The sequence below is a fragment of the Sturnus vulgaris genome, chromosome 11 (assembly GCF_052056855.1).
Source record: "Sturnus vulgaris isolate bStuVul1 chromosome 11, bStuVul1.hap1, whole genome shotgun sequence".
Classification (NCBI taxonomy): Eukaryota; Metazoa; Chordata; class Aves; order Passeriformes; family Sturnidae; genus Sturnus; species Sturnus vulgaris.
The window spans coordinates 9,104,408-9,127,385 of NC_142253.1; the positions used below are offsets into that span (position 1 = coordinate 9,104,408).

The following is a 22,978-nucleotide window of genomic DNA, read 5'->3' on the forward strand; positions in this document are numbered from 1 at the left end:
GTCTCGAATCACAGACCCCACTGCCGCCGCCCGGCCCCGCCCCACCCGGCCCCCCTCGCCCCTTCGGTCCTCCCCATCCCTCCGCAGCCGTCGGTCCCTCAGGTCACCTAATTTCCAAAGTCCTCCCGGTTCCCCCGGCCCGGCTACAAGCCCGTCGGAACCTTCAGCCCCCTGGCCTCCCTCACCCCATCGGTTCCTCCCGTCTCCCTTGGTTTCCCCGCTCCCCTTGGCCCAGCACGGCAGCAGACCCGGTTGAGCAGTTTATTTACAGTCGGTAACGCAGTAGAGACCCGCCTGCCCCCCGCCCCGGCAGCCCCCGGAGGCGAGAGCCCCGGCCGTGGGGCAGGGCACGAGGCAGGCCGGCCAGCCCGGGCTAGCAGAGCCGGAGGAGACGGCACAGGCAGGAGCGGGGTGCAGGCAGGAACGGGGCGCAGGCAGGAGCAGGGCGAGGCCGCTGACCCGAGGAGCAGCGGGGCTGAGACCCCCAGCAGGCACTCGGGGTCAGCCTTCCTCTGGGACAGACGCCAGGCTGCTCTCCGGGACACGCACACACTGTGTCCGCCGGTGCTGGCCCTGCCCGCACTGCTACGGTCGGGGGACAGTCCCGCCTTGCTGCTGGACATCGGGCAGAAGGAACAGGCACCCAAGGATGTCCAGCCCTGTGGTCTCACCGCCAGAAGCGGGTCCCAGCCCTGTTTTGACTAACCATAGCAACTGATTATCTCCCTAATTGGGGCCATATCTCCGTAGTTAAGCCCTGTCCACCGCCAGAAAAAAGGTGACATATCTTCGCCCCACCAGCCAGTCCCATGGCTCATGGAAGAGCTACTTGGGATCTGCCCGGAGGGGCTTGATGTCACGGGTCTTCATGTAAGAGAGCAGCTGCTCGGGGATCTCAGCCAGCACGTCCTTGGCCAGGCGGGCCATGCTCAGCACCTGGTTGCCTGAGTCGTCCACGTAATCCCGAAATGGCACAAACTTTGAGGGCAAGAAGTTTGCAGTCAGGCTGGAAACAACTCTGTTGCTGTGGGGTTCAACAAGGGGAACTGGGCATCTCTCACCCATGGCAGGTCTGGATTCAATGCCAGAGTTACCTGTACAATATCCCTCTCGGCATATCGTCCCCGGGAAGACAACCGTACCTCGTCACCGTCCAGCTCCTCCATGGCTGGGGGTGACAGCTGGTGTCACCAAGCCTCGGTAGGGTGAACACCGGGGATGGAAACACCAGCCCTTTGGATGCCTTTGGCATCCCAGAGGAAGGGATGATGTTTCCATCCCTCTTCCCTGGTGTCCCCAAGTCCCAACTCACCCTCAAACTCAGCTGGACCTACTCCCACGATGATGATGGACATGGGCAGGGAGGAAGCCTGTGGAGCAGATGCAGGGTGTCAGCCAGGATAGTGCCCATGTGAGGTGAACTCAGAGCAACAAGGGTGCGCTCACGGTGACAATGGCTTCCTTGGTCTGCAGCATGTCAGAGATCACACCGTCCGTGATGATGAGGAGGACATGGTATTGTGAGCCATCGGTCACCTGGGCGGCTGTCCTGTGGGGAAAAGGGATGGGGTCCCTCAAGCACCACACTGGTGTGGGGCAGTCAACCCTGCTGTGGGACAGATGGCATTTGGGGATGGCAAAGGGGACAGTGCCCCAGGTGCTCACCCAGCCACCTGGTTGATGACGGGAGCAAAGTTGGTAGGACCATAGAGCTGGACGGTGCGCAGGCTTTGGAGATAGGACTCCAGCACGCCTTCAATGCCAACACAGCTGGGGTTCTCCATGTTGTTGTTCTGGAGGACAGAGATAGGCACTTGGAGGAGCACCACAGTTCCTGATGTCCCCCAGGCTGTGGGATGCTGGGGCAGAATGTGGCCAGGGTGCTTCCTCTCCCCCAACAAGCTGCTGTGGGCACCCCAAGACCAGCTCTGCCCCACAGCTGGGGGACCTGGGTTCACTCTCGGCCCTGTCCCACAGGGAGGGCGCACCAGAGGAAACTGGTGGGAGATCTTGCCGTCAGGTGGAACTTTGGCACCAAAGCCATAGGCAGGGAAGAGCTTGTCACTGTCGTAGTCCTGGATGATTTCCCCCACTGCCTTCAGTGCCAAGGCATAGGCGCTCAGCTGGTAGGGGCTCGCATAGTGCAGCGAGGTGGGCTGTGATGGTAACCCTGCGGCACAGTGCTCATCAAACCCGCCCCATGGCCACCCCCACGGTGATGGGGACCCCCCAGACACCAGGTGAACTCACCATTGGAGGCCGTGAAGTCAATGGCAACAGTGAAATTCAGCTGCGTCCTTTAGGGGGAGAGCGAGGGAGGCTGCCAGCCCCACGGCACAGGGATACCATCTTCCAGCCCCATAGTGCCGGTGTTTCCCTGCCCAGACCCATTGCCTGGGCCCCTCTTCCCCAGCCAGCACCCCACAGTCCCATGCCACCCTTCTGCATCTACTTCCCATCCCCACGGCCCCCTTGTCACCCCCTCACTGAAGCTTCATGTCACCACTGTCCTTGCCCTGAGACCCTCAGCTATGGGGGATCTCGAGGAGCCAGGGAGCTCCCGGTCCCCCACTCACCCGCCCCGTATGTAGTCAACGAAGGTGAACTCAGACTCAACGGAGAAGGAGAGCAGTGTCACCTGTGGGCACAGGGGATCAAATCTGGAGCCTCCCCAACCTGGAACACACAGCAGGTGGAACAGCACCAGCTCCTGGCAGGCAGGAAACCCAGGAACTCCCTAGCCCTACTCACGGTGCCAGAATTCACGTATTTCTTCTTCTTGCATTTCTTCCTGGGATTCAGCACCTGCAGGCACAGAGGTGGGTCAGTCCCAGTGTGGAGTATACCCTGCCCTCACCCTGACCCACCATCCTACCTCATACACTGTAAACTGACTCTGTGCTCGAGAGAGCTCCCGGTAGCTGGTGGCAAATTCCCCAATGAAGTCGTGGCTGCAGAAGGAGCACAGGGTCAGTATGGCCAGGCACCTGGGTGAGAAGTGCCCTGGGAAGCTTCAGCAGCACCCTGATGCCTCTTCCCTCACCTCCCATCCCGGTCCCAGTCGTACACATCTATCTTCACCGTCCTGAAAGTGAAGGCACATAGTGGGTGAGCCACCAACTAGGCTGGCACAGCCCCTCCAGCCCCTGATTTGGGGACACGCAGCCCCACAGCCCAAACTGCAGTGAGCACCCTGCCCACCAGCTTCCAGTAGAGCCGCCCTGCCTGCCCAGCCTGCAACTCTGCCAGGAGGGAGCGGAAAATTTGGGTCATGGTGGGGGCCCTGTAAAGGAGGGGGATGCATTTATGTAATTTGGGTTGCAAAAGAGAAAAAAACCCAATCGGGACCCAATTCTGAGCTGCCTGCCGCTGCGGGGCCAAGCCCACAAAGAACTGCTCATACCCTGCTCTGGCCCCGTGGCTGCCCCTGTCCCTGTCCCCATCCCCATTCCTGTACCGGTCGTAGTCGCCGTTGCAGAGGGCACGCACGGGGATGGTGAAGGGCTGCCACACCGGGTTGAGTGTGTTCTTCACCACCTCTGTCTTATGGCAGATAGTAAAGCTGAGGGGACAGGGCAGGGTTGGGCCATGCTGTCTGGTGACATTGGCACCCTGTCTGCCCCACTGGGTCCCTGTGCTCACGTGCCATCCTCATTGCTACGATAGAAGACGAGGAAAGGATCGGATTTTCCAAAGAAGTCCTTCTTATCCAGCTTGTTGGCACACAGCTGCATTGTGACAATGTCCTGGGGACAGGGACTGTCACTGCTGGCCACCTCCTCATCCCTGGCACCAGCAGCTTCTGTACTGAGGGACCATGTGGCCCTCTCCACACTGCAGCTGGGCACGGGTACTCACCCGGCAGTTGCTCAGCTCCTCAGCCAGCAGCAGGATAGTCCCACACCGCTTCCCTGGGACACCCCTGGAATCAGAGGTACACAGTCAGCTTGGGGACAAGGAGGAGAGTTCGGGGCAAGAAGTTAGGGTTGGGGCTTCTGTCCACAGCTGGTGGTGCTTGGCATTGTGACTAGAATCCCCAGCATAGGACATGCAGGGAGGGGTCTAGTGGGGCAGGTGGTCGAGACACAGTGTGGTACCCTCCCATCTCAGCTCACCACAGGGTGTGACTCACGTTAGGGGTCTTTCCAGGCGTCCCCGCTGGGACCCAATCACCTCTCCCAGTGCCACAAATGCCTGCCCCAGGAAGTCCTGTGGCCCAAACAAAGCACTGTGAAACCCTGGAGGGCTGTTGCCCCAGTCCCCCACCACTCACACCCACCACTTTCCCTCCCAATGCACCCATGGGACCTGTCACCAACTTGACTCTGGGCCACCTCAAGTTTCCTGAACCAACACTGTGACCCAAGAGCCACCTCGCAACCCAGGACCCATTGTGCATCCCTAGGACTACCCCAGGTGCCCCACTCCATGTGCCTTACACTCATTCTGTGCCACCAGGGCCAGCCCATATCCCTGGACCCATCCTGTGTCCCCCCGCAAACTGCCCTAAGTGCCCTGACCTGTCTGGGACCCCTTGGGCCACCCTAGACACACCCTCAACAGCCAAACCTATGGAGTGTCCTGGCCCTATCCTGCCCCACCAGGTACTCCCGTAAGGGCTGGGTTCCCAGAGCAGAGCAGGGGCTGGTGTGTGGCAGGCACCTACCTTCTGCCAGTCCCCATGGGGCACGGAGAGATGGAGAGCAGGTTAGAGCCCTCTGAGGGGCACTTGTTCCCCCCCACCCCGACAGCAGCCACACAGGGCACAGCCTCGGGGTATCCCAGCATGGCATCACACCGCGGCATCACTACGTGTCCCCCCAGCACACGCTGTGCTCACCTGCTTTAAAGCGGAGCAGCTCTTGGAGTCCACGTTGTAGCTGGCGTGGGAGAGCAGAGCCCTGAGCTGGTGCCTGCAGGGATGCTCCAGCACACAGCTCTGCTTCCCCACCCATCCGGGCTATTCGACACTGAATTCTTATTTATTATCCTTATTTATTACTCACTCGGTGCTTTGTTTCACCCTCATTTAGGCTAAGCCCTTCCCTGGCCACCCTACTCACACATCGAAGCGGAGGTTTTGCTTCTCCTCGAAGTAGTAGTCGAGGACGAACTTGCGGACAAAGTCGGGGTTCAGGGTGTTGTCGATCACCTCGGTGCGTCCGAACTGCAGGGAGAGGGGTGAGGGTGGCCCCCCCAGGACCCGTCCCCATCGCAGCTGCCTCGGCGCTAATCCCGGTGGGGGATTAGCGCTGCTGGCGTGGCCGGATCATTAGCGTGGACGGGGAGGGATCATTAGCGTGGACACGGGTGGCCATATGGGCCCGTTTAACCCAGCTGGGGATTAGCCAGGAGAGGGGGCCACGCTCACCTCCTTCCACTCGCTGCTCCCCGAGACCTGCACAAAGAGGACTACCACTGCGGAGAGAGGGAACAGAGCCAGGCTGCCGTGTCGTGCCGTGTCTGTGCCATGCCATGCCCTCTGCCCCGCTCCGCCACCCACCTGGGTCGGACTTGGAGAAGGTGTCCATGTCCAGCAGGTTCCTGGGGGAAGAGCCAGGCGTGAGCCACACTGAGCGCCACCCACCTGGCCCAGCAACGGGTCCTCATGTTCAACCTCCTCATCACAGGTCAGCACCACGCCAGAAGGCCGTGCTGGCACCCATGGATAAGAGCATCGGCACTCCCAAGGAGACACGCTGGCCCCCTCTGCAAGGTTCGGTGGGGCAGCAGGGCGAGCAGTGAGCAGCGTCTCCAGCGCTGATGATGATTGAACATGACAGGGAACCCATTTACAGGATGAAACCTTTCCCGGTGCCGCTGGCGCCGGCTGAGTGCCCGCTGCGCCCCGGCAGCAGGAGCTTGGCTAATGGCAGGGTGCAGAAATGAGAAGAAAGGAGACACTTGGAGCAGGGGCTGAGCAGCCAGTGGGCATACCCCGACACACCTACCGGCAGAACGATTGATCGTCGTCCTGTGCACGGTGTGACACCGGAGAGTGCCGGGGGATGCTACCGGCTCTGCTGGGATACTTCCCGCACCCCCGGGGTGGCAGCACAGGGCGGGCTGGGGCACGGCTGGGGGCTGCAGGGCTAAGCCAGCTCCCCTGGCCCCAGACGCAGGGGAGAGACCGCACCCTGCTCTGGGCTGGGTCCTGAGGCTGTGAAGCCAAAGGCTGCCCCTGCCCTGTGTTGTCTCCAGGTGTGACTCCCGGTTCCTGCTTGAAGCTGCCCGGTCCTGCGGCCCCACAGTCCCTCTGCCTGCCGTCCGGGAAGCTGGCAGCAGGGACCAGGGCTCAGCCGCGGGGAGAGGGCACGACAGCCCCCGGCCCGGCCCAGAGTTTGCATAGCTCGGGGATGTGCTGGAGGTACTCACCCTGGTCGGGGCGCTCCGTGCCACAGGACCCACGGCACGGAGACGCTACCCCCCAGCAGGACGCGGTTGCCTGTCCCTGCGAGCGGGACCCCCGGCCGCAAGCAGCGGTGTCTCCGACGGGCTATATTTAGCCGCCGGCAGACCGGCTCAACCACCGCCGCTTGACCGGCGGACCCTGGCCAGAAGCTGGGGCACAGAGCAGCCCCTCTCCCGCAGTCCCCATCCCGCTGCCACGTTCCCGGTCCTGCTGCCTTGCACCGAGCTCACCGAGCCGGGCAGCCACTCGCAGGCAGCACCAGCATCCCGCGCCCCGCTGGCATCACCCCGGCCCGCTGGCATCACCCACCTCCCACCAGCATCGCCCCGCGAGGGGACCATCCCGCGCCCCAGCCCCAGGTGAGGGTATTGGGTCGCTTCACGCAACCGTGCCAGGTGACAGCATTCCATGGGACCCCAAGAAGGGGACGGGACGGGTAGCAGCAGGGCAGAGGGACGCTGGGCATACACCCTGGCACCGAGAGCTACCCGGGGAGAGAGGAGGACGCGCAGCTCACAACGCCTCGAGCCAGGGGCTGAGCGGCGGGCAGCGGGACGCAGAGAGCATCCCCGCAGCGCATCCCGTGTCCCACCCGTGTCCACGGACGAGCCACCGCCCTCCCGCTCCCTCGCCTGGCTCCCGGCTCACCGGCAGGACACGGTGAGCTCCACCTTGGTGCCCGGCACGCTGCCGGCCGCCGGCTCCAGCGCTCCCGGAGCCGCCATCCCCGCCCGGGCGCCGCCGATGCTCCGCGCCGCCTCCTCCCGCGCCGCCGAGGAGGCGCGCCCGGGGGCGGGCACGGCACGGGCACGGCGCGGCACGGCTCAGCACATCTCGAGCACGACGGCCCTTCCCTGCCGGCAGCGGGGGCACCAACCCAGACACCAGGGGGTTCGGCTCCTGGGGCTCGGCTTCTGGGGCTCGGCTTCACCGGAACGTCCCGCCCGCGATTCCCAAGAGGGAGCTCAGCTCCCATCCCGCCCCGCCAGGGGCTTCCTCCCGGGTTCGGCTCGGTGTTATTTCGGTGCCGACTCTCGCGAAGAGTGGGCTGGGCTATTTATAGTGAGCGGCGCCCCCGGCAGCGCGGCTCCCCCGCGCCGCCCCCGCCCGCAGCCCAGAGAGGAGGCAGGAGAGGGCACAGCTCGGGTCATTTACTGCAGAGACTCGCCGAAGACCCCGCACCCCCCAGCCCCAGGCAGGGGGGGCTGGCGGCGGGCGCTAGGTGCAGCAGGTGCCCGCACCAAGAAGAGCGTCCCAGGACTCTGCTGGGGGACGCGCCAGCCCAAATTTTCCAGGCAGTGGTCTGGGAACACCGTGTTCAGAGGGTGCTGCTGCCTCTCAGTCCCACTCCCCGCACGAACTGCTCGAGGAGGCCACCGATGGCCCCTGAGGGGCTGGGGGGCACGGCCTTTAGGCCGATGGTCCGGCTGTAGCTCGCCAGAAAGGCAGAACGCACTTCCTCCAGACGAGACTCACGGTCACTCGCTGACACCAGTCTAGGAGAGAGAAGGGGAGGTCAGTGACTGCAGCCATCCCTCTGCAAAACCCAGCTCTCACTTCTAACATAGGGCTGTGATGCTCAACGGGCTGCAGTGGCTAAGGCAGTGCAAGTCCCAAAAGGCTCTGCCCACAGAGCTGGTGGCAGCTGGTGCCACTGCCTCCTCATCCAACCCAACCCACAGAGCCACTTGCAGCCTGAGTCTCCTGCTCCCCCAGGGGTTTCCTCCTTCACACATTCCACTGCCCCCCGTTTCTCCCACCACCATGGTGCTCATAAGGCTGCAATTCATAAACAAAGTGGTGCTTTGGCCAAGTGGGTGCTGACATCAGTCCCTGCGCCAATTCCCTCCCTTCCTCACACAGATGAAGCCTGTCTATGTATACTGTGCCTGGACAGTGGCTTCCAACCTATTTGCAACCATCCCTCATTTACACCAGCCCCAGCCTCGTGTGCTTGTGCCAGCATAGACAGCTCTGTGGAAGTGGGGATGAGAGGGAGCAGACAAGGTGACAAAAGCCCCAAGGAACACTCCAACAACAGGAAGAGGAGAGCTGAGCAGCACTTTATTTCTGCTCCTCAGCATGGCTGCTCTCTGCAAACAGGAGCAGAGTAGGGCATGACTTCCCATGGGACCTGCTCTCCTCATCTGCTGATCCACACACCTGGTTAGGGGCAGGGGAAAACAGCAGAAGGAAGGCAAGACCAGCTGAGGGAGCAGGGGAAAGCAAGACTGGGACCCAGAGGCAGCTGTTCCAAGCTCTCCAGCCTAAAATGATCCTTGCTGTAGTGCCTCTGCGACATGCCAGTGGTTCCCAGAGAGATTAAGACATTCCTCAAAGGTCACTCCAAGGGCACAGTGCGAACTTTCCCCATAAAAAATTCTCTTTAATCTTCCAGCGCCTGGGCTGGCTATAAATTGGCACAGCTCATCTGAATGGAAGTGTTAACCACCCACAGCCAACAGCTTCGGTCCGGAAACAGCAGCAAGAGGATATGGTGGGAGGCCTATAAACAGCAAGTGATGCCGAGGCAGCCAACCAGGCCGCTGTTTACTGTGTCTGATAATAAAGAGAAGCCAGAGGGCAAAAAAAGGCAACAACATATCTAAACACATTAGCGATGCTTTTTGGCAACCTAATTAGGACGTGGAACTCGCAAACCTGCTAGCATTTAAAATAAACTCCGTGAGGGCAGGACTTACTTGCACCCGAGCACAGCGATCTCAGATGTCACGCGCAGAGGTAAGCGAGGGCGTGCAGCAGTTAGGTCCCGTGTCTTGTGGCTCTCACACCTCTTTACAGGGCAGATTTTGTATTTGGGTTTTTCGGTTTGTTTCAGGGAGTGAGACACTCCAAGGCACAGGGTCAAGCAGCCAGCCACTGCTCCACACCAAGCCCTGCAGACCGGCTGCAGCATTTCACCCTGAACGGTTCACCGCGGAGGCAGGTCGTGCTGCCTTGCCAAATCCACGGCACTCTGCCCCGCTACACTTCCTACAGCCTGCCCGCTTGCCTGCAGCTTGGGGTGCGGGATGAGAGGAGGCTGTCAAAGCCCCAGCTCGAAGTAAGCCCTGACAAGCCCCACACAAGCACAAGAAGTAGGCTGTGAAAAGCATACCTTCATCGAGCTGCTGCCAGTGAAGATGCAAAGTGGGAACTTAAATGGAATTAAAAGAAAAAAAAAATCATACTGTGTCGGGCTGCAAAAACAGGGAAAAAGCCACAATGGAGTCCTAAACAAACAGGGCTGATGCAGAGCAGAGAGGGGGTGGAGGCTCTGGGTTAAGCTCAATACAACACTGCTGGGAACTCTTCATCCTTTCAATGAAGTTCCTGGTCCCAGCACCTTTAGCTGAGTAGTCCCTAGCCCCCAAGCAACCCACAGCTTTAGGGAATAGCTGAACAGGGCAGAGCACCCACAGGAGAAGCACCACTACTGTTTTCCTTCTTTTGAATCCACTGCCCCAAGCAGTCACGCTCCAAACTGCATAAGCCTAAGGCCTATCAACTTTGATTCATGTTTCTCTACTGAATTCTCTATTCTGACATTGGATCCGACTCCAGGGGCAGAAACAACTTGCTGGTGATCATCAGTGAGCAAGTACAGCCAAGCTCAGGACACAGTGAAGCAGTCACTATTCAGATGCCCATCCTTCAGTCCCTTCCCACTTGCCCATCTCCAAACTACTGCAGGAGCAGCTCAGTATGTCCTCAGGAAAGGAGAACAAATCCTGGCCAGGCCACGTCCAACATCTCTTGCAATGTTTTGATCTGGCAATTCACGGATCTTGTAGCTTCACTGTAACTTGAAGGCAGCTGCTCTGCTCTGTTCAGCAGCACAGCACGCAGCCACACGAGACGCAGAACCAGGGCAGGCAGCCTGTCTCACAGGAGACACGGGTTTTCATGTTGCTTGCCCTCTGCCTCCAAAGCACGTACTCAGATCTCAGTAAGGGACTGAGCATCTGGCAGCACAGCTCTGGCATTGCTTGCTAGCAGCAGCCCCTGATCTGCCATTTCAGTTTCTTGATGGAGAGTCTGCAGCCTGAAGGCACAAACCAAGGTTCTCCTCTAACAGCAATTAAAGCGCATCTCCAGTCTTTCAAGCTTCCAGAGGTGTATTTCTATTTGGGGAGGAACATTTGCCTCTCAGCCATTTCACATGGCAGGATGTGGCAGGACACAGGGTCTCTGTGGCTCTGCACTGGCCAGGCACAGCACCTGCAAATGATGCTGCACAAGGCCAGACAAAATTTGGGTTACAGAAGGAAAGTCCTTCTCTTACTCCAGCAAGGATCTGACCCCAGTGGGGAGATGTAGGTGAGCAAAATCGAAAAGCAAGAAATCTGGGTTACCAGTCCTGTCCTGACAAACATGAATCCTCCACTGCACTCAATTATGCCCAAATTCAGCATCTTTGAGGAAGAAAGAAAAACCTCTTCTTCCTACAGAAAGCAAAGAGCTCCCCCATCATTAGAAAGAGAAAGTGCCATTTTCTTTCCGTGTTCAGCATAAGCAAAGAGTGCTCAGGGACTGAGTTTGTGGATAGAAAACATCGAGGCAGAGAAGATGGAACAGTTTGTTATGGGCTCCCAGGCTTCTCCGAAAGTGCCAGAGTGATAAAGTTGCAGTACTCGCAGGCAGCCAAGAGACCCAAGGAGAGATCCTGCGTTTGAGACACTTACAGGCAAGTGCTAGAGAACTCATCCGGGAAGCTGCAAGGGAGAGAGGCGTCTGCGTTCAGGATTGCCTGCTCCCGAATACTGCCACACCCTGTCACCATCTGCCAGCTGCCAAAGTCTGTGGAAACGGAAGATCCGGGCAGAGAATGGTCCGCCGATCTGGGGCAGAGAGAGAGGGAGACGGCGTGATCAGTCAGATCATTCAGCCACGTGCTTTTTACTGGTGCTACTGCCAGGGACCTGCCGGGCAGATGGCCAGCAGCGCCTGTGCCAGCACTGTTGACACTCAGGGACCAGGGTGCAACATGCAGCTCGGGCTGGGCCCCAGACCAAGCCTTTCCTTTGAAAGTGAAGAGAGAGCCAAGCTGGCTGGAGCCAATAAAGCAGCAGGAGCACACCAGAAGCTGGACAGGAGAGAGCGAGCATGAAGCAGATGGCCATGCAGAACTGAGAAATCCATTAGTGAGATGGAACAGCACATCCTGCCCTGAATCCTTCACAGATGTGAAAGCTGTGCTGTACAAGGGACATTCCCCTGTTGCTTGTTGTAGCTGTTAGCACTTTTCAGGGCAGCAGGGCAAGTCAAGGTTGTGACTTGGTTAGTGCTGGGAAAGACTTACAGATCATTGTCCTGGCAGCAGTTAGAAAGCAGAACACTCCTGAGCATTACCACCAGATCTGAACAGAGCCAACCAAGGCGTACTCAGGACACCTACCCCCAGCGCCTGAACATCTCTTCATTTCTGTGTTAAAGAAAGGGCTCTGCCAGAAACCAGGTGACAAATCATCTTTAGGACAGGCTAAATAGCCAAGGAAGGATAATTATTTGATGTATGCAATCTCTCAGCAGGAAAGAAAGAAGCATGAAACATGGTAAGTGAATCTGAGGAGTCCCTCCAAAATCTCAGAGAAGAGGGCACAATCACTTGAGACAAACCCAGAGCTCTTGGCTTCCAAGGGAGCAAGCAATTATTAAGCCTTGCTGCACAGCAGAGTGTACATAGCTGGAAGCACAGCCTGTGGCAGAGCTGCTCAATTACACACTACCAAGATCTTCTGGATAATTTATCTGAGTTCTGCTGGGCAGAGAGCAGTGCTCCAGCTCTGCTGGGCCAGGTACTTGCACGCTGTCTTCACAGCTAAGAATAGCAGTGGCGCACTGCAGCTGCTCCCCAAGGGACCAGAGAACAGCCAGAAAGGCAGGCTCTCCCACAGCAAGAAGGACCTGAGCTAGACTGGAAGGCAAAGGTGGGAAGAGATGCACAGCAGGAAACCTATTTGCAATCTCCATCTAATTCCAGGCCTGCCATTTAATTAGTTTGATCAATACAGCCAAGTTTGAGCAGTGTGAAATGTGGTCCTGAGCTGGCTGTGCAAGCACAGAAAGGGAATCACACAACTCCCTACATATCAGCTTCCCATCATAGCTGCAGTCTGAGGGTAACACCCCTGCCTGGCAGCTCAGGTTCATGACAGCAGAGATCAGGAAGAGCAGAGCTTCCCCTGTGTCACACAGATCTTGTTATATGGCTGCTCAATGAACTGAGAAGTAAGGGTCAGAGTATTGGAGGAACCCTGTCTTGGTGCTTTTCCTGGGGTCCGTAATGCCCAAGTAAGAATGAGGGCACTTCACTGAAAGCAAAAGAGAAGCATATACTGTTAGAAAGACCTTCAGGAGATCAGATAGGGATAACCTTCCCTAGAAAGCAAGGAATTCGTAAGGGAAGGAGAGCAGCTGTTCAGTGACATCTACTTCTCTCCATGCCTTTGGAAGATAAAGTGGAGGAAGTCAGTGTGAAGGGGAGCAGGCAGTGTTTGGTGCCACAACACAAAGCCATAATGGAAGCGCAGTGGGAACAGTGCAGGATGCCAGGGAGAAGCATGGAGGAATGCTACTTCAGTGCAGAGTGAAGAGGAAGATGTCACCTCCCTGAGAGCCCAGCACAGGCAAACAGGAAAAACAGAAGTGTCACACATGGTGACATGAAATTGAGCTAAAGGAGTAAAGAGATCTGTAGGCAATAGGCTTGGGCTGAAAGTAGGCAGAGACAGGATTCTGCCAGAAAAAGTAATGAGTTGCTGAACAGAAGACAGGTTTGTGGCCAGACAGAAACAAAGGTTTGGAGAGGGCAAGCATGAATGGCAGAGGAGGGCCTGGACTCTAGCAGGATCTCCAGGTGAAGAGTTCTGAGAGCAGAGCTCTGCAGCTCTTGCAAAGGGAGAGTAGTATCTGGAGCCTGCTCAGGAGATTCTGCCCACATAGCAAGCCATGATCCAGGGCACCAGGGACAGGAAAAATGTCCCTTTGCTCAATATTATCAACTACACCAATCAGATAAGTCTGTGTCTAAAGAGAAAGTGAACAGAAAATAATTTTTTGCTTTGGGTGTGTGGTCCCAGCTTCCAGCTGCTGGTCACCTTCCATGATTGTCAGCTATGATTAGACTGATCTTACACCACCTCTTGGGATGGATCAAGTAATCTCTTGAATTCTGCCATGGACAGGCTGGTAAAAGCCCTGTGTATCATCCTGGGGTCCCCAACCCTGTCAAGCAGCTGTGCAAACTTAGTAAGGTTTCATCTAATGCAACAACACTGGGGTCTAGGAGTTCAAGGCAGTCAATTCTGTGTCTTGCCTCCAGGCAGCAGAACAAACACTTCTTGATTAATTAAATCAACTGATTGACTCTGCAATGAGTCTAAGTAATTTCTTTCCTGGCCCAGAGATCTGAGACTGGCCAGCAGAGCTAAGATATTGTGGCAGACCTTCCCTGCTATCCCCAAAGCCTTCTCGAGGGAGGCTCCTGAGGAAACGTCACAATCAATAAGCATCTTGAACAGCCTCAAGAGACGGCAGGGACCAAGCCTGGGAAGACACAGCATGGGAAATTTTGTGTTTGCACTGCAATGGCAGCAGAGCTTCTTAGAAGTTGAGTTTGGCTTGAGACCAAGACTAGAGTCTAGGCTGACTGCACCCCAATGCAATCCAATCAGTGCTAGAGGTGAAAGTCTTCCTGTAATTTCTACCCTGAATACTTCTTGTAAAGTCTTACTGGAGAGGCCTCAGAAGAGCTTCAGTGAGGCCCTTGGAACAAGCTGGAACTGCTGGGACAGCAGAACCCCTTCCCAAATCTTTAAGAACAGCATGCCTGCAATACATGACAGCCATGCCACAGGCTGGCTAGGAGCGAGGGCAGCACACAGTCTCGGGAAGCAGCCGGACAACCACAGCAAAGCTGACATGGTTAGAGGAGACGAGATACTGCCAGGCTTCAAATTGCTGTCTCTGCCACAGACATCTAATGGCAGACAGAAAAAGAATCAAAGTGAGCTTCACACACCCACCTCTTCAGGTCCACGAGTGGGAAGAAACTCCCTCAAAAGTGCAAGATTAACTAAATTAGATTAGCAAAACAGAGATGAGCTGCAAGCTGTTCCTTCACACAAGAAGGGACCTCTCGCAGGCCATAAACTGGCAGCTTCTAACCTGGAATGGTTCCTTTTAATTAGGTCAGTGCTTCCCATGCAACATGCTGCACAAGACAGAGTATTCCAGAGCACATGGACACTCATTTGCCTGCCAGAGAAGAGTCAATACTGGAGGCAGAGCAACAGTCAGGGATCCTTCCCTTTCTTAATATGTAACTGAGATGAGTGCTAAGTGCCAACAGCTAGGCTCCATCCTGCCCCATGCTGCCCCCGCTCACCTGACATATTTCCACACACCTGGGACTATTTGGGAAGCAGCTCATTTGCCAGCATATGCTCCTCCCTCAAACAGAAGCATTAAGTAAGTTCTGTATGTACAGGCAGACAGTGGCAACCTGGAGTAAAGGGCAGCCCTTCCCACCTTTGCGTGGGAAATGTTGGCAAGGAGTATGGCCCCCTGCCAAGAACTGTAAGCCCTGGCTGAATCCCAGACAGTCATCTATAGGCTGGGATAGTGCCCGAGCAGCCTGTTCTCTGTGAGCACCATTTCTGATTGCAGCACATTGTCATGTGCCAGCCAGCAAGTCCATTTTGTGGCATGGTCATGCAATAATTCCAGAAAACATTCCTGTAAACAATTCCTCTCCTGCTGTGGTCACTGCCCCAAGCTGTCAATTGAAGATATACCTTCTGAGAGAGGTCTTGTAAGGAGCAAGACACACAGTACACACACAGTCTTCTCACTACCAACAAAACACCCAAAGCCAAAGGGAAGCAGCTTCTCTGTCCCACTCTGCTCCCTCCAGACCCACAGCTGAGCCATCTGCAGCCCTTAAGTAAGGGAGTTCTCTGACTGCTGGTCAAAGCAGATCCTCTGCAATTTAACTCCTCCACATCTCGACTCTCTAGATCACAGTACTTTGGGTTTAGTTTAATTGACTTAGCAAAAGCACATTCAACCAAAGATTATCTAGCTGCTAATCCACATTAGTGCTATGTAGACACACGCTAAATCCCTCACACAGATACAGAATTTTTCTGCAGTGTCATGGGACGCTTAGACTGCTAGTGTCAAATGCAAATACAGGAAAAGGTTTGCAAACTGCAACCCTGTCACATGCAGGGGGTTCAATTTGAGGAATATTGACTGCCATACTCAGAGCTCTCTGTAGAACAAGCAGCACCTATTCCTACTCTGCAAACAGTCTATGTAAATATCTTCGTGTGTTTGTCCTCCACAGATGTGATCTTACCATCATGTTGGAATAAGCTAGAAAGACTGACAGGAATTGCCTTTGTACTGCTTTGCCTACCAAGGACCATCCTTGGATTTACACGTACCCAGGACCTCTGGATCAGACCTGGATTCACAAGATGGGCTGGTAACGTGACAGCAGCAGCCTGTTGACATTGCCTGGGCAGTAGAGGGGCTTGGCTCCTAATGTCTGACAGGGCATGTGTGACCCCTTCTTTTAGGACAGCCCAGTTCCCCCCTCCCAGGCCCTGCTCATGTCTCCTGCTGACTTGCCTTTCTGTTCCCTCCACAGCTCCCCTGCCTGCCAGCACCTGGATTGGGCTGTTGACTTGAACTACCTCAAGGATACCTGCTGGCATTTTACAAGCAACCATTTTAACCACTGCAGCAGCAGTTGAAGAAAGTGTTTTGTTGCTATGGCCACACAAACAGAGGATTAGGAAGTCAAGTACAGTGGTTTCTTCATTTCAAGAGCCTTGGGTGTTGACCTGCCAGCAGCACCACAGGAATAAAGGTATTTTTGGCATCCTGATCAGTCTCTGTGCTCTTGCTTTTCCATCTTAGTACCACAATTTTTCAGGAGGCGGAGAGACAATTTACCTCTTCCTTCCATCACAGTTCTCCACCCAAAATGGGACTCATTGTTTCTTTCAGGGTAGAAAATGGTGGCTGAAGGTACTGTGTTATCTACCAGACCAATTCAGACTAACATAGTTGAAGCAGGGAGACCGAAGGCCAAGTGGAATGACCTCTTTCAGGCGAAAACATACTATGCTTAGAACCCAGAAACTACAACACATGACAGTGTCTGATAAGGCAACCCTAACCCTCACTATGGTCCTCTTCTGCCTGCTCCTGTTTCTTCCCTTTGCTCCTGCAGAACAGTCTGCCTGAAGCATTACAAACTGCTTATTCCTGAACACTGCTGAAAGCTTGCTGCCAACAAGCACTGAGCAGCCTGTCAGACCTTGGGAATGGCATGGGACCACACACAGGAATTGTGGCACTACCATTGTGAACAAAGCAGCTCTCAAGACGTTTTCTTCTTGTATTTTGTTCTCGGGACATTCTTTTCATCTTACAAAAAATACAGAGGTTGGCCCCAGCAACAATTCAAACCCCTCCTATTGATGTCTTTCCCTGGGGAGAACAGTTAGTATCATTTATAAAAGCTGTCAGACACTGGGGTTTTTCTCTCGAACTGAGAGACACTTGTTAAGAAAGTCTTATAAATTTTCAATGCTTTACTTTTGTTTGTCATTTTATTTTCCATATGACGAGAGATTACTTAGATTTTGCTGGTGGCTGATTCAGAACCACTAGAAAAAAGAGTCATCAGAAAACCTGCAGAGGCTACACAAGCATTTGATGCTGTTAACAGCAACCTCTTATCTCAGAGTCTCTTTATTCAATGTTGGCCTACACACATGGTGTTTGCTCCACAGGCTCTGTTCTTTCCTCCCTAGGCCAGCTCACTGCTTGCCTCTGCCCTACTGCAGCATCAGATTCCAGGAGGGTGCCTTTGTTGTGGTGTGTGATTAGGCTCAGGTGCAGGGTCCCCATTCCCCAGCAGGAACACACAGCCTTCCAGGCAGAATCCTTTGTGCTGGCACAATACTTGCAGCTTGCTCCCAGCAGATTCCTACCTCTGCTTACCACCAGCACCCAGTTTTTTCCAACCTGCGTCATCAGGAGGGTCAGCAGGTGAAAAGGAGGACAGGATAGATGCAGAGTGAGGTCTGCTTGGTTTGAAAGCTTTCTTCCCCAAACACCACAGCCATTTCAAATCCTGGTGGATGCTTAGACAGAGAAAGTGCTGTGAGCTGCAAGCATGCAGGATGCAGAGATGCCAGAGCTCAGAGCTGAGGCATGCACTGAGGACAGGCACAAGACAGCAGCTGGCTGTTATCAGCACAGTTCCTCGCTCCTCTAGGGGCTCAGGCAGGAGCGTCTGGGTTTAACAGCCAGCACTTTCAGACAAGGTCAGACTAGAGAGGAACAGGCCTCCCAAGGTTTGTCCATAGATACAAACACAGGTACTCCAATGTTTCCAGAGTCACACAAGTGCAGCCCTGTTCTCCCTCTACCAGACACTCATTTTGCTGAGAAATGCCCTGCTCCATCCCATCTCACCTGGATCTGGGCACTTCTAGTGGGCTGCTTCCAATCCTCAGGAAGTTATCAGAATGGGTTGATGAGGAGGAGCTGGAGGACTTGACTTCAACCAACCCTGTGGAAGGCAGTCTGTCTTCAGACTGCTGTGCTCTGCTCCAGAGCACGGCCTGCGGTGACGATGCACAACTCTTCCTCCTGAGGGACAGAGGACGTGGGTGAGAAAAATTACTTTTCTATGTACTCCAACTAGGAAGCCTTTCCACCACAGGCTGGAGTTCAGCCCAGCAGCTACAAACTCTTGTTTCCACCGAACCCGCCCTCCTCCCTCCCAAGGAACCATGAGTCACGGGTAAACACTCAGAGAGGGGGTACACTGAGCTCAACCCATCTTAGCCCATTCTTTTATAGATCACCATCCACGTGACCTGGAAATCAGAGACGGGAGAATGCACCAGCCCACACACACACAGCGATTGCTTTGTTTAGTCTAGCAGCAAAAAATGCCTTGAGCAAGGGGCCTCCCAGCGGGGAAAGACCATTTCAATCTGCTCCAACTCCACAGTGTGTATCAGCCCAGGTGGGCGTTCGTGCACACACCACCAGTGTTATTTTCCCTTTTAGCAATTCCATTTGGGCACCACTGACCACACTTCTGACCATGTGCTTACAGCTGACAGTCACTCCAGATGTAGGTACGCTTCAGTTCTCTCCCTTTCTATGCTGATGGCCCAAACTGCTCTGGCTTCTTTCCTAGCCAGCACATTCAAACTCAGCCATAATTCACTGTCCATTGGTGCATCAGGCCTGAGCTCACAGTACCATCCAAACAAGTACTACATAGTACTATATGCCAAACAAGTACACATTTGGGACTAATTCACATCACTGCTGCTCCACGTTCAGGTTTTCCTTCTTATGTCAGTTGTTTGATTTTGTTTTTTTTTTTTTTCCCCTGGGAAGAGTCCCAAGAATTTCTCCCCTTCTGAGACCACACTGAATTGGACAAAGACCTCCCTATGTAAAAAAGTAAAAAGGAAAAATTCTAAAGCAAACATACTCAAGTGGAAAAAATGTTACTCTTCCCAAAACATAGATGGGTATCTCAGCTTTGAGATCTCAAGCACTGTCAGCAAGTGCAACTAAAGACAGGCTCATTGTATAGTGGAAAGTGCGATATCCTCTCTTCATTTCTTGAAGGGTGTCCACCCTCAAACATCACACCACAGCCTCTCTTAAGCTTTATTCATCTCATGTTATCATAACTGCCAACATCTCCAAGTACAGCCTGCAGAAACAGGTCTGAACAGCTAAAAATCAAATGCCTCTCCCTGCACAGAGACTGTGAGGCCACCTGTTTTCACGGCATGCTCTCATGCTATGCACAGCCCAGCTCATCCAGGTTGTAGCAAGCTCTGTGTATTCTCTGGACTACAGAGCCACAACAGCCTGCAGTAAAACATCCATGACCAGTCTCCTCACTGAGCACTCATGGCAAGGCTCACAACCTTCCCCTTTCTCAAGCTCATGCCCCTCAGGCATGGCCCAAACCATCCCTGTGGAGCAGCTGCTAGCCCCAACACAGCCTGATGCCTCCCACAGAAATAAAAGTAACCCAGAGCTAGGAAACACATTGCAATATCGAGCCCTGATCCACACAAGTGCAGCTATCTCCTCCAGCATGCTCTGGTCACTTCACATCTTGTACAAAGTGCACATAGGTTCTGTGCAGTAGAATCAAGTCTGTGTGTCCTGAGCACTCAGAGCAACATAAATGCTTCCAGTTCACTATCTTGCAGCCCTGCAAGTGGAAAGTTGTTCTCTACTTGATGCAGTTGCTTTGATGTGGATAGGTAGGCTCTGTGTATTAGAGGACTCCGTGTTGCTCACTTGGCAGAGTTTGGGACTCTCCATCTCCATTTTGTGATTCTGCAGGGATATTCTCCTTTCCCTTCTCAGCACTTTAAATTGAATACACAATGTGCTTTAGAAAGGCTGCTGCCACTAGCATGGCTGCAAGCTCAGTCCCAGAGGATTTCAAATGCCTCCAGCACAACCCAGATTTAATTTAAAATAATTGCAATATAAAATAGCATCTTCACATGTGCTGAGGGAGAGGAGAGAAAAATTAAACTGAGAGGGGCAACTCTACAGCAAGGCTCTGAAATCCCCAAACAGCACCAGAAACTCCACAAGCAAGTCCAACACCTGTCCCAGAGCAGGAGAGTTGCCAGACACCTTCCCTGCTTCCAGACAGCCACCTGCATCCCCAGGCAAGTCCTGTGTGACTCCCTGTCAAGAGGCACTACTGAAAATTCTGTATTCTCCCCTGGAAATGTCTCTAAGCAATGCTGCAGGCAGGAACCTGCTTTCAGCTCAAATGCCTCATGCTGGTAGAGAAGCTAAAATTTAGAGGGAATTCTTGGCCACCCAGCCCAACTCTCACTAACTGCAGACACTCCCCATGTATAATGTCTTTCCTAAACTCTGATTAAGCTTCATTTTAGGCAGCTAAACCATCTCCACTTTTCCCTGGGGAGGCTGCTGTCAAATGTAATTTTTTTGGTAGTTGGGAACCATCTTTTAAAAGTAATGAAATCCTTTGTGGATGAAATTTAACAGTGAAACTAGTGAAAATGAAACAAATGTGCTTTACTCTCATCTATGTACAAACTTAGAAGCATCCCTGCAGAAGCCTGACAGCCTCTTAAAATGGGGTGGCCTCCAATTTTTGGTGCAGAAGCTCTGGAGTACAAGTTGTAGCAAAGCTTCTGACAGCCAAATTCCTCCCTCCACTGTAAGGAATCTATTCTATAGAGAGCAGACCTGAAAGGCAAGACACTTCAGAAATATTTTTTCTGTCAGGCCCAGAGCCAGCCCCTTTTGTTCAGCCCACCAAGTGGTTATGTCCTCACCACGCTGCTTGAGCCTGTGCTCCTGCTGGCATCAGCTCCACTGCTTCATAGGTAAAGCTCCCAGCTGCTCCAGGGGAACTTTCCATCCCCAGGGAGAAGTCACTGCTCAGGCTTGTGGTGCTGCCTCGGTCTTTCTGCTCTAGAGAGAAGAAAACAGAGCTACCTGAATACCAGCTCTGAATACAGAGCTACCTGAATACTACCTGAATACCTTTAAGCAATACACTTCCCCGTGCCCTGTGCTCTTGCAAGGTCCCAGAGGCCGCACACCCATTTGGGGTTATCCTGAAGCTGGGAATCTAAGCCCACAAGCAATGAACCATTAACAGCACCCAGGGGCACTGATGCTTGACAGCAGCACTCACTGAGCATGCAGATCTCTTCCAGGGTGAAGCCAGGTGGCAAACTCTTCCTTCTGGGGAAGGAAAGACAAAGTTACCTCAGGCATACTTCAGAGCAGTGGAGGCTGGCCATAGCCAGGTCTCTGTTACACACAGCACATCAGAGTAGTGGGGTTTAGCTATACAGGGGTAGAAGGGAGAGGTTGGGCCACTGTCTGACTCCTAACAGTCCCAACCCAAACTCCCTATGCTTTGAGAAGATGGCAACAGGCAACACTGCACATGATGTGCTTATTCAGAGCATCCAGGGTGGGTTTTGCTACTTGCTGTCCCTCCTGAAATAAGAAGGGCTTATGCTGAGTAGTCCATTAAAAACCAGCCACCCCTCTGTGCCCACCAGTGCCTGATGGAGCTTGCTGTGCAGTCTGCTTGAGCCAGAGCACTCATCTCTGGGTTCATCCGTGCTAGAGCAGCCACAGACAGTCATTAAGCAGAAGGCACATTTCAGCATGGACAGTTTTTCAGAGCACAACGTGGCACCTCACAAGCCTCGGCCCCGTTTTGCAGCCTTCAGAGTGCAGAATAAATTAAAGAAAACTGGGCCAGGACACCAGGGCTTCTATCTCCCCAAAGAAGCAGCACTAACAAGCTCCCTGGCTCTGTAGCCCATGCAGCAGCAAGCACAGGCTCCTTACCTCTGTGACTTCAGAGCAGAGAACTCCTCAGAGGTGATGTGCTTCAGAAAATTGAAGCAGAAAAAGAAAATCTGAGCAAAGGGAAAGAAAAGAGCGGTTCAGGAATGAACCCGAGGCTCCATGCAGCCTCTTATCTTGGTGAGGAGGTGCTGGCAGGAAGGAGATAGCAAAAAATCTGCAGCTACCAGCCTCCAGTGTGCCATGGGCTGCCACCATCCCATCCTGGGCCTTCTCTTCCATGTAAACTGCCCCTCTGCTCCCTGCCACGGGGAGGCCCACAAAGGAAGGGAAACAAGAAGTCTCCTTATCAATGCCTTGCACACATGCTGCAAGCCCACAGCAGGTACTTAGGCCATCGGTGCAGAATGGAACCGAGATGGCAGCAGCTGCTTATACACCAGGTAAGCAGCAAACCCAGCAGGACTTGCATGGTTAGAACCACATGCTCCACCTCAGCAGCAGACCTGTACCACATCTGGAAGCATGAGGTACCTACAGCATTTGTGGCCCCAAGCTTGTGCCTTGCCACACCCCAGTCTGCTCGGCATCATTCACCCCACTGCGCCTCTGCCACCTCACCCACCCAGAGCAGAGCTGTGCCCTTTTCCTGGGAGAAGTGGGGAGCAGAGAGTGCCAGAGGCAGCCAGGTACCCCCTCTCCTGCTGCAGCTACTGATTCCACCCATGACCAAGCAGGCACCAGAGCAGAGCTCTCAGGTTTGAGCCAGTAGAAGTCCAGGAAAGAAATGAATAGGAGCAATGATACTAAATCTTTCAGGGGATTCTGTACCCCTGAAAGATGGAAAAGAGGCCAGGGTCCTGTCTCTGCTGTTTGAAGGCCGAAGATTCCTTAGTAAGGTGAGAGTTTGAGGAGGAGGGGAATAGCAACAGGGTTAGGTACACACCCCACCTCTTTTCCATTCAGAAATGATAGTGTACTCTACTGCAACTACAGTCAGAGCAATCTTTTTTTTGCTGCTAAACAGTGAAAGATTTTGAAGAGAATTACTTCCACTAATTTTAAGTGCGTCGCAGACCCATATGTGCACCCACAGTCACATCCCACCAAATTCACACACTGGAACCAGCACAACCAGGACAAGTTGCTCCATGAGCCTGTGATGGCATGCAAGCCACA

General features: G+C 54.2%; 2 protein-coding genes across 7 annotated transcripts in view; both read right to left on the reverse strand.

Annotated features, from left to right (window-relative positions):
• Window positions 1-247: 247 nt before the first annotated feature.
• On the reverse strand, window positions 248-7,158 carry CPNE9 (copine family member 9). 5 transcript variants are annotated; one of them, XM_088171408.1, is made up of 20 exons: window positions 7,061-7,158; window positions 5,504-5,544; window positions 5,372-5,418; window positions 5,064-5,167; window positions 4,841-4,880; window positions 4,133-4,209; window positions 3,859-3,922; window positions 3,643-3,746; window positions 3,458-3,562; window positions 3,044-3,085; window positions 2,876-2,951; window positions 2,752-2,805; window positions 2,577-2,638; window positions 2,251-2,297; window positions 1,989-2,170; window positions 1,666-1,793; window positions 1,447-1,549; window positions 1,313-1,370; window positions 1,095-1,168; window positions 248-978 (listed from the first exon to the last, which is right to left on the reverse strand). In XM_088171408.1, exons 1-20 carry the CDS (start codon window positions 7,135-7,137, stop codon window positions 826-828), a joined length of 1,638 nt encoding a protein of 545 aa, XP_088027534.1. In that variant the 5' UTR covers window positions 7,138-7,158; the 3' UTR covers window positions 248-825. The 5 variants fall into 5 exon arrangements, 3 of the variants coding, with proteins under 3 accessions (XP_088027534.1, XP_088027535.1, XP_088027537.1); XM_088171409.1 differs by having other exon boundaries at window positions 1,095-1,233; XM_088171411.1 differs by lacking the exon at window positions 7,061-7,158 and adding an exon at window positions 5,663-5,870.
• A 390-nt stretch (window positions 7,159-7,548) lies between these two features.
• Window positions 7,549-22,978, reverse strand: part of MTMR14 (myotubularin related protein 14) — a 31,444-nt gene continuing 16,014 nt past the window's right edge. Inside the window, exons 14-19 of one of the 2 annotated variants that reach the window (XM_014872457.2) lie at window positions 21,842-21,912; window positions 21,171-21,220; window positions 20,806-20,944; window positions 17,912-18,088; window positions 11,098-11,253; window positions 7,549-7,908 (exon numbers count right to left, since the gene is read on the reverse strand). In XM_014872457.2, coding sequence (XP_014727943.2) covers window positions 7,731-7,908; window positions 11,098-11,253; window positions 17,912-18,088; window positions 20,806-20,944; window positions 21,171-21,220; window positions 21,842-21,912 — 771 coding nt within the window. In that variant the 3' untranslated portion in view covers window positions 7,549-7,730. The remainder of the gene's footprint in view (window positions 7,909-11,097; window positions 11,254-17,911; window positions 18,089-20,805; window positions 20,945-21,170; window positions 21,221-21,841; window positions 21,913-22,978) is intronic. The other variant, XM_088171407.1, reaches the window with a different exon arrangement.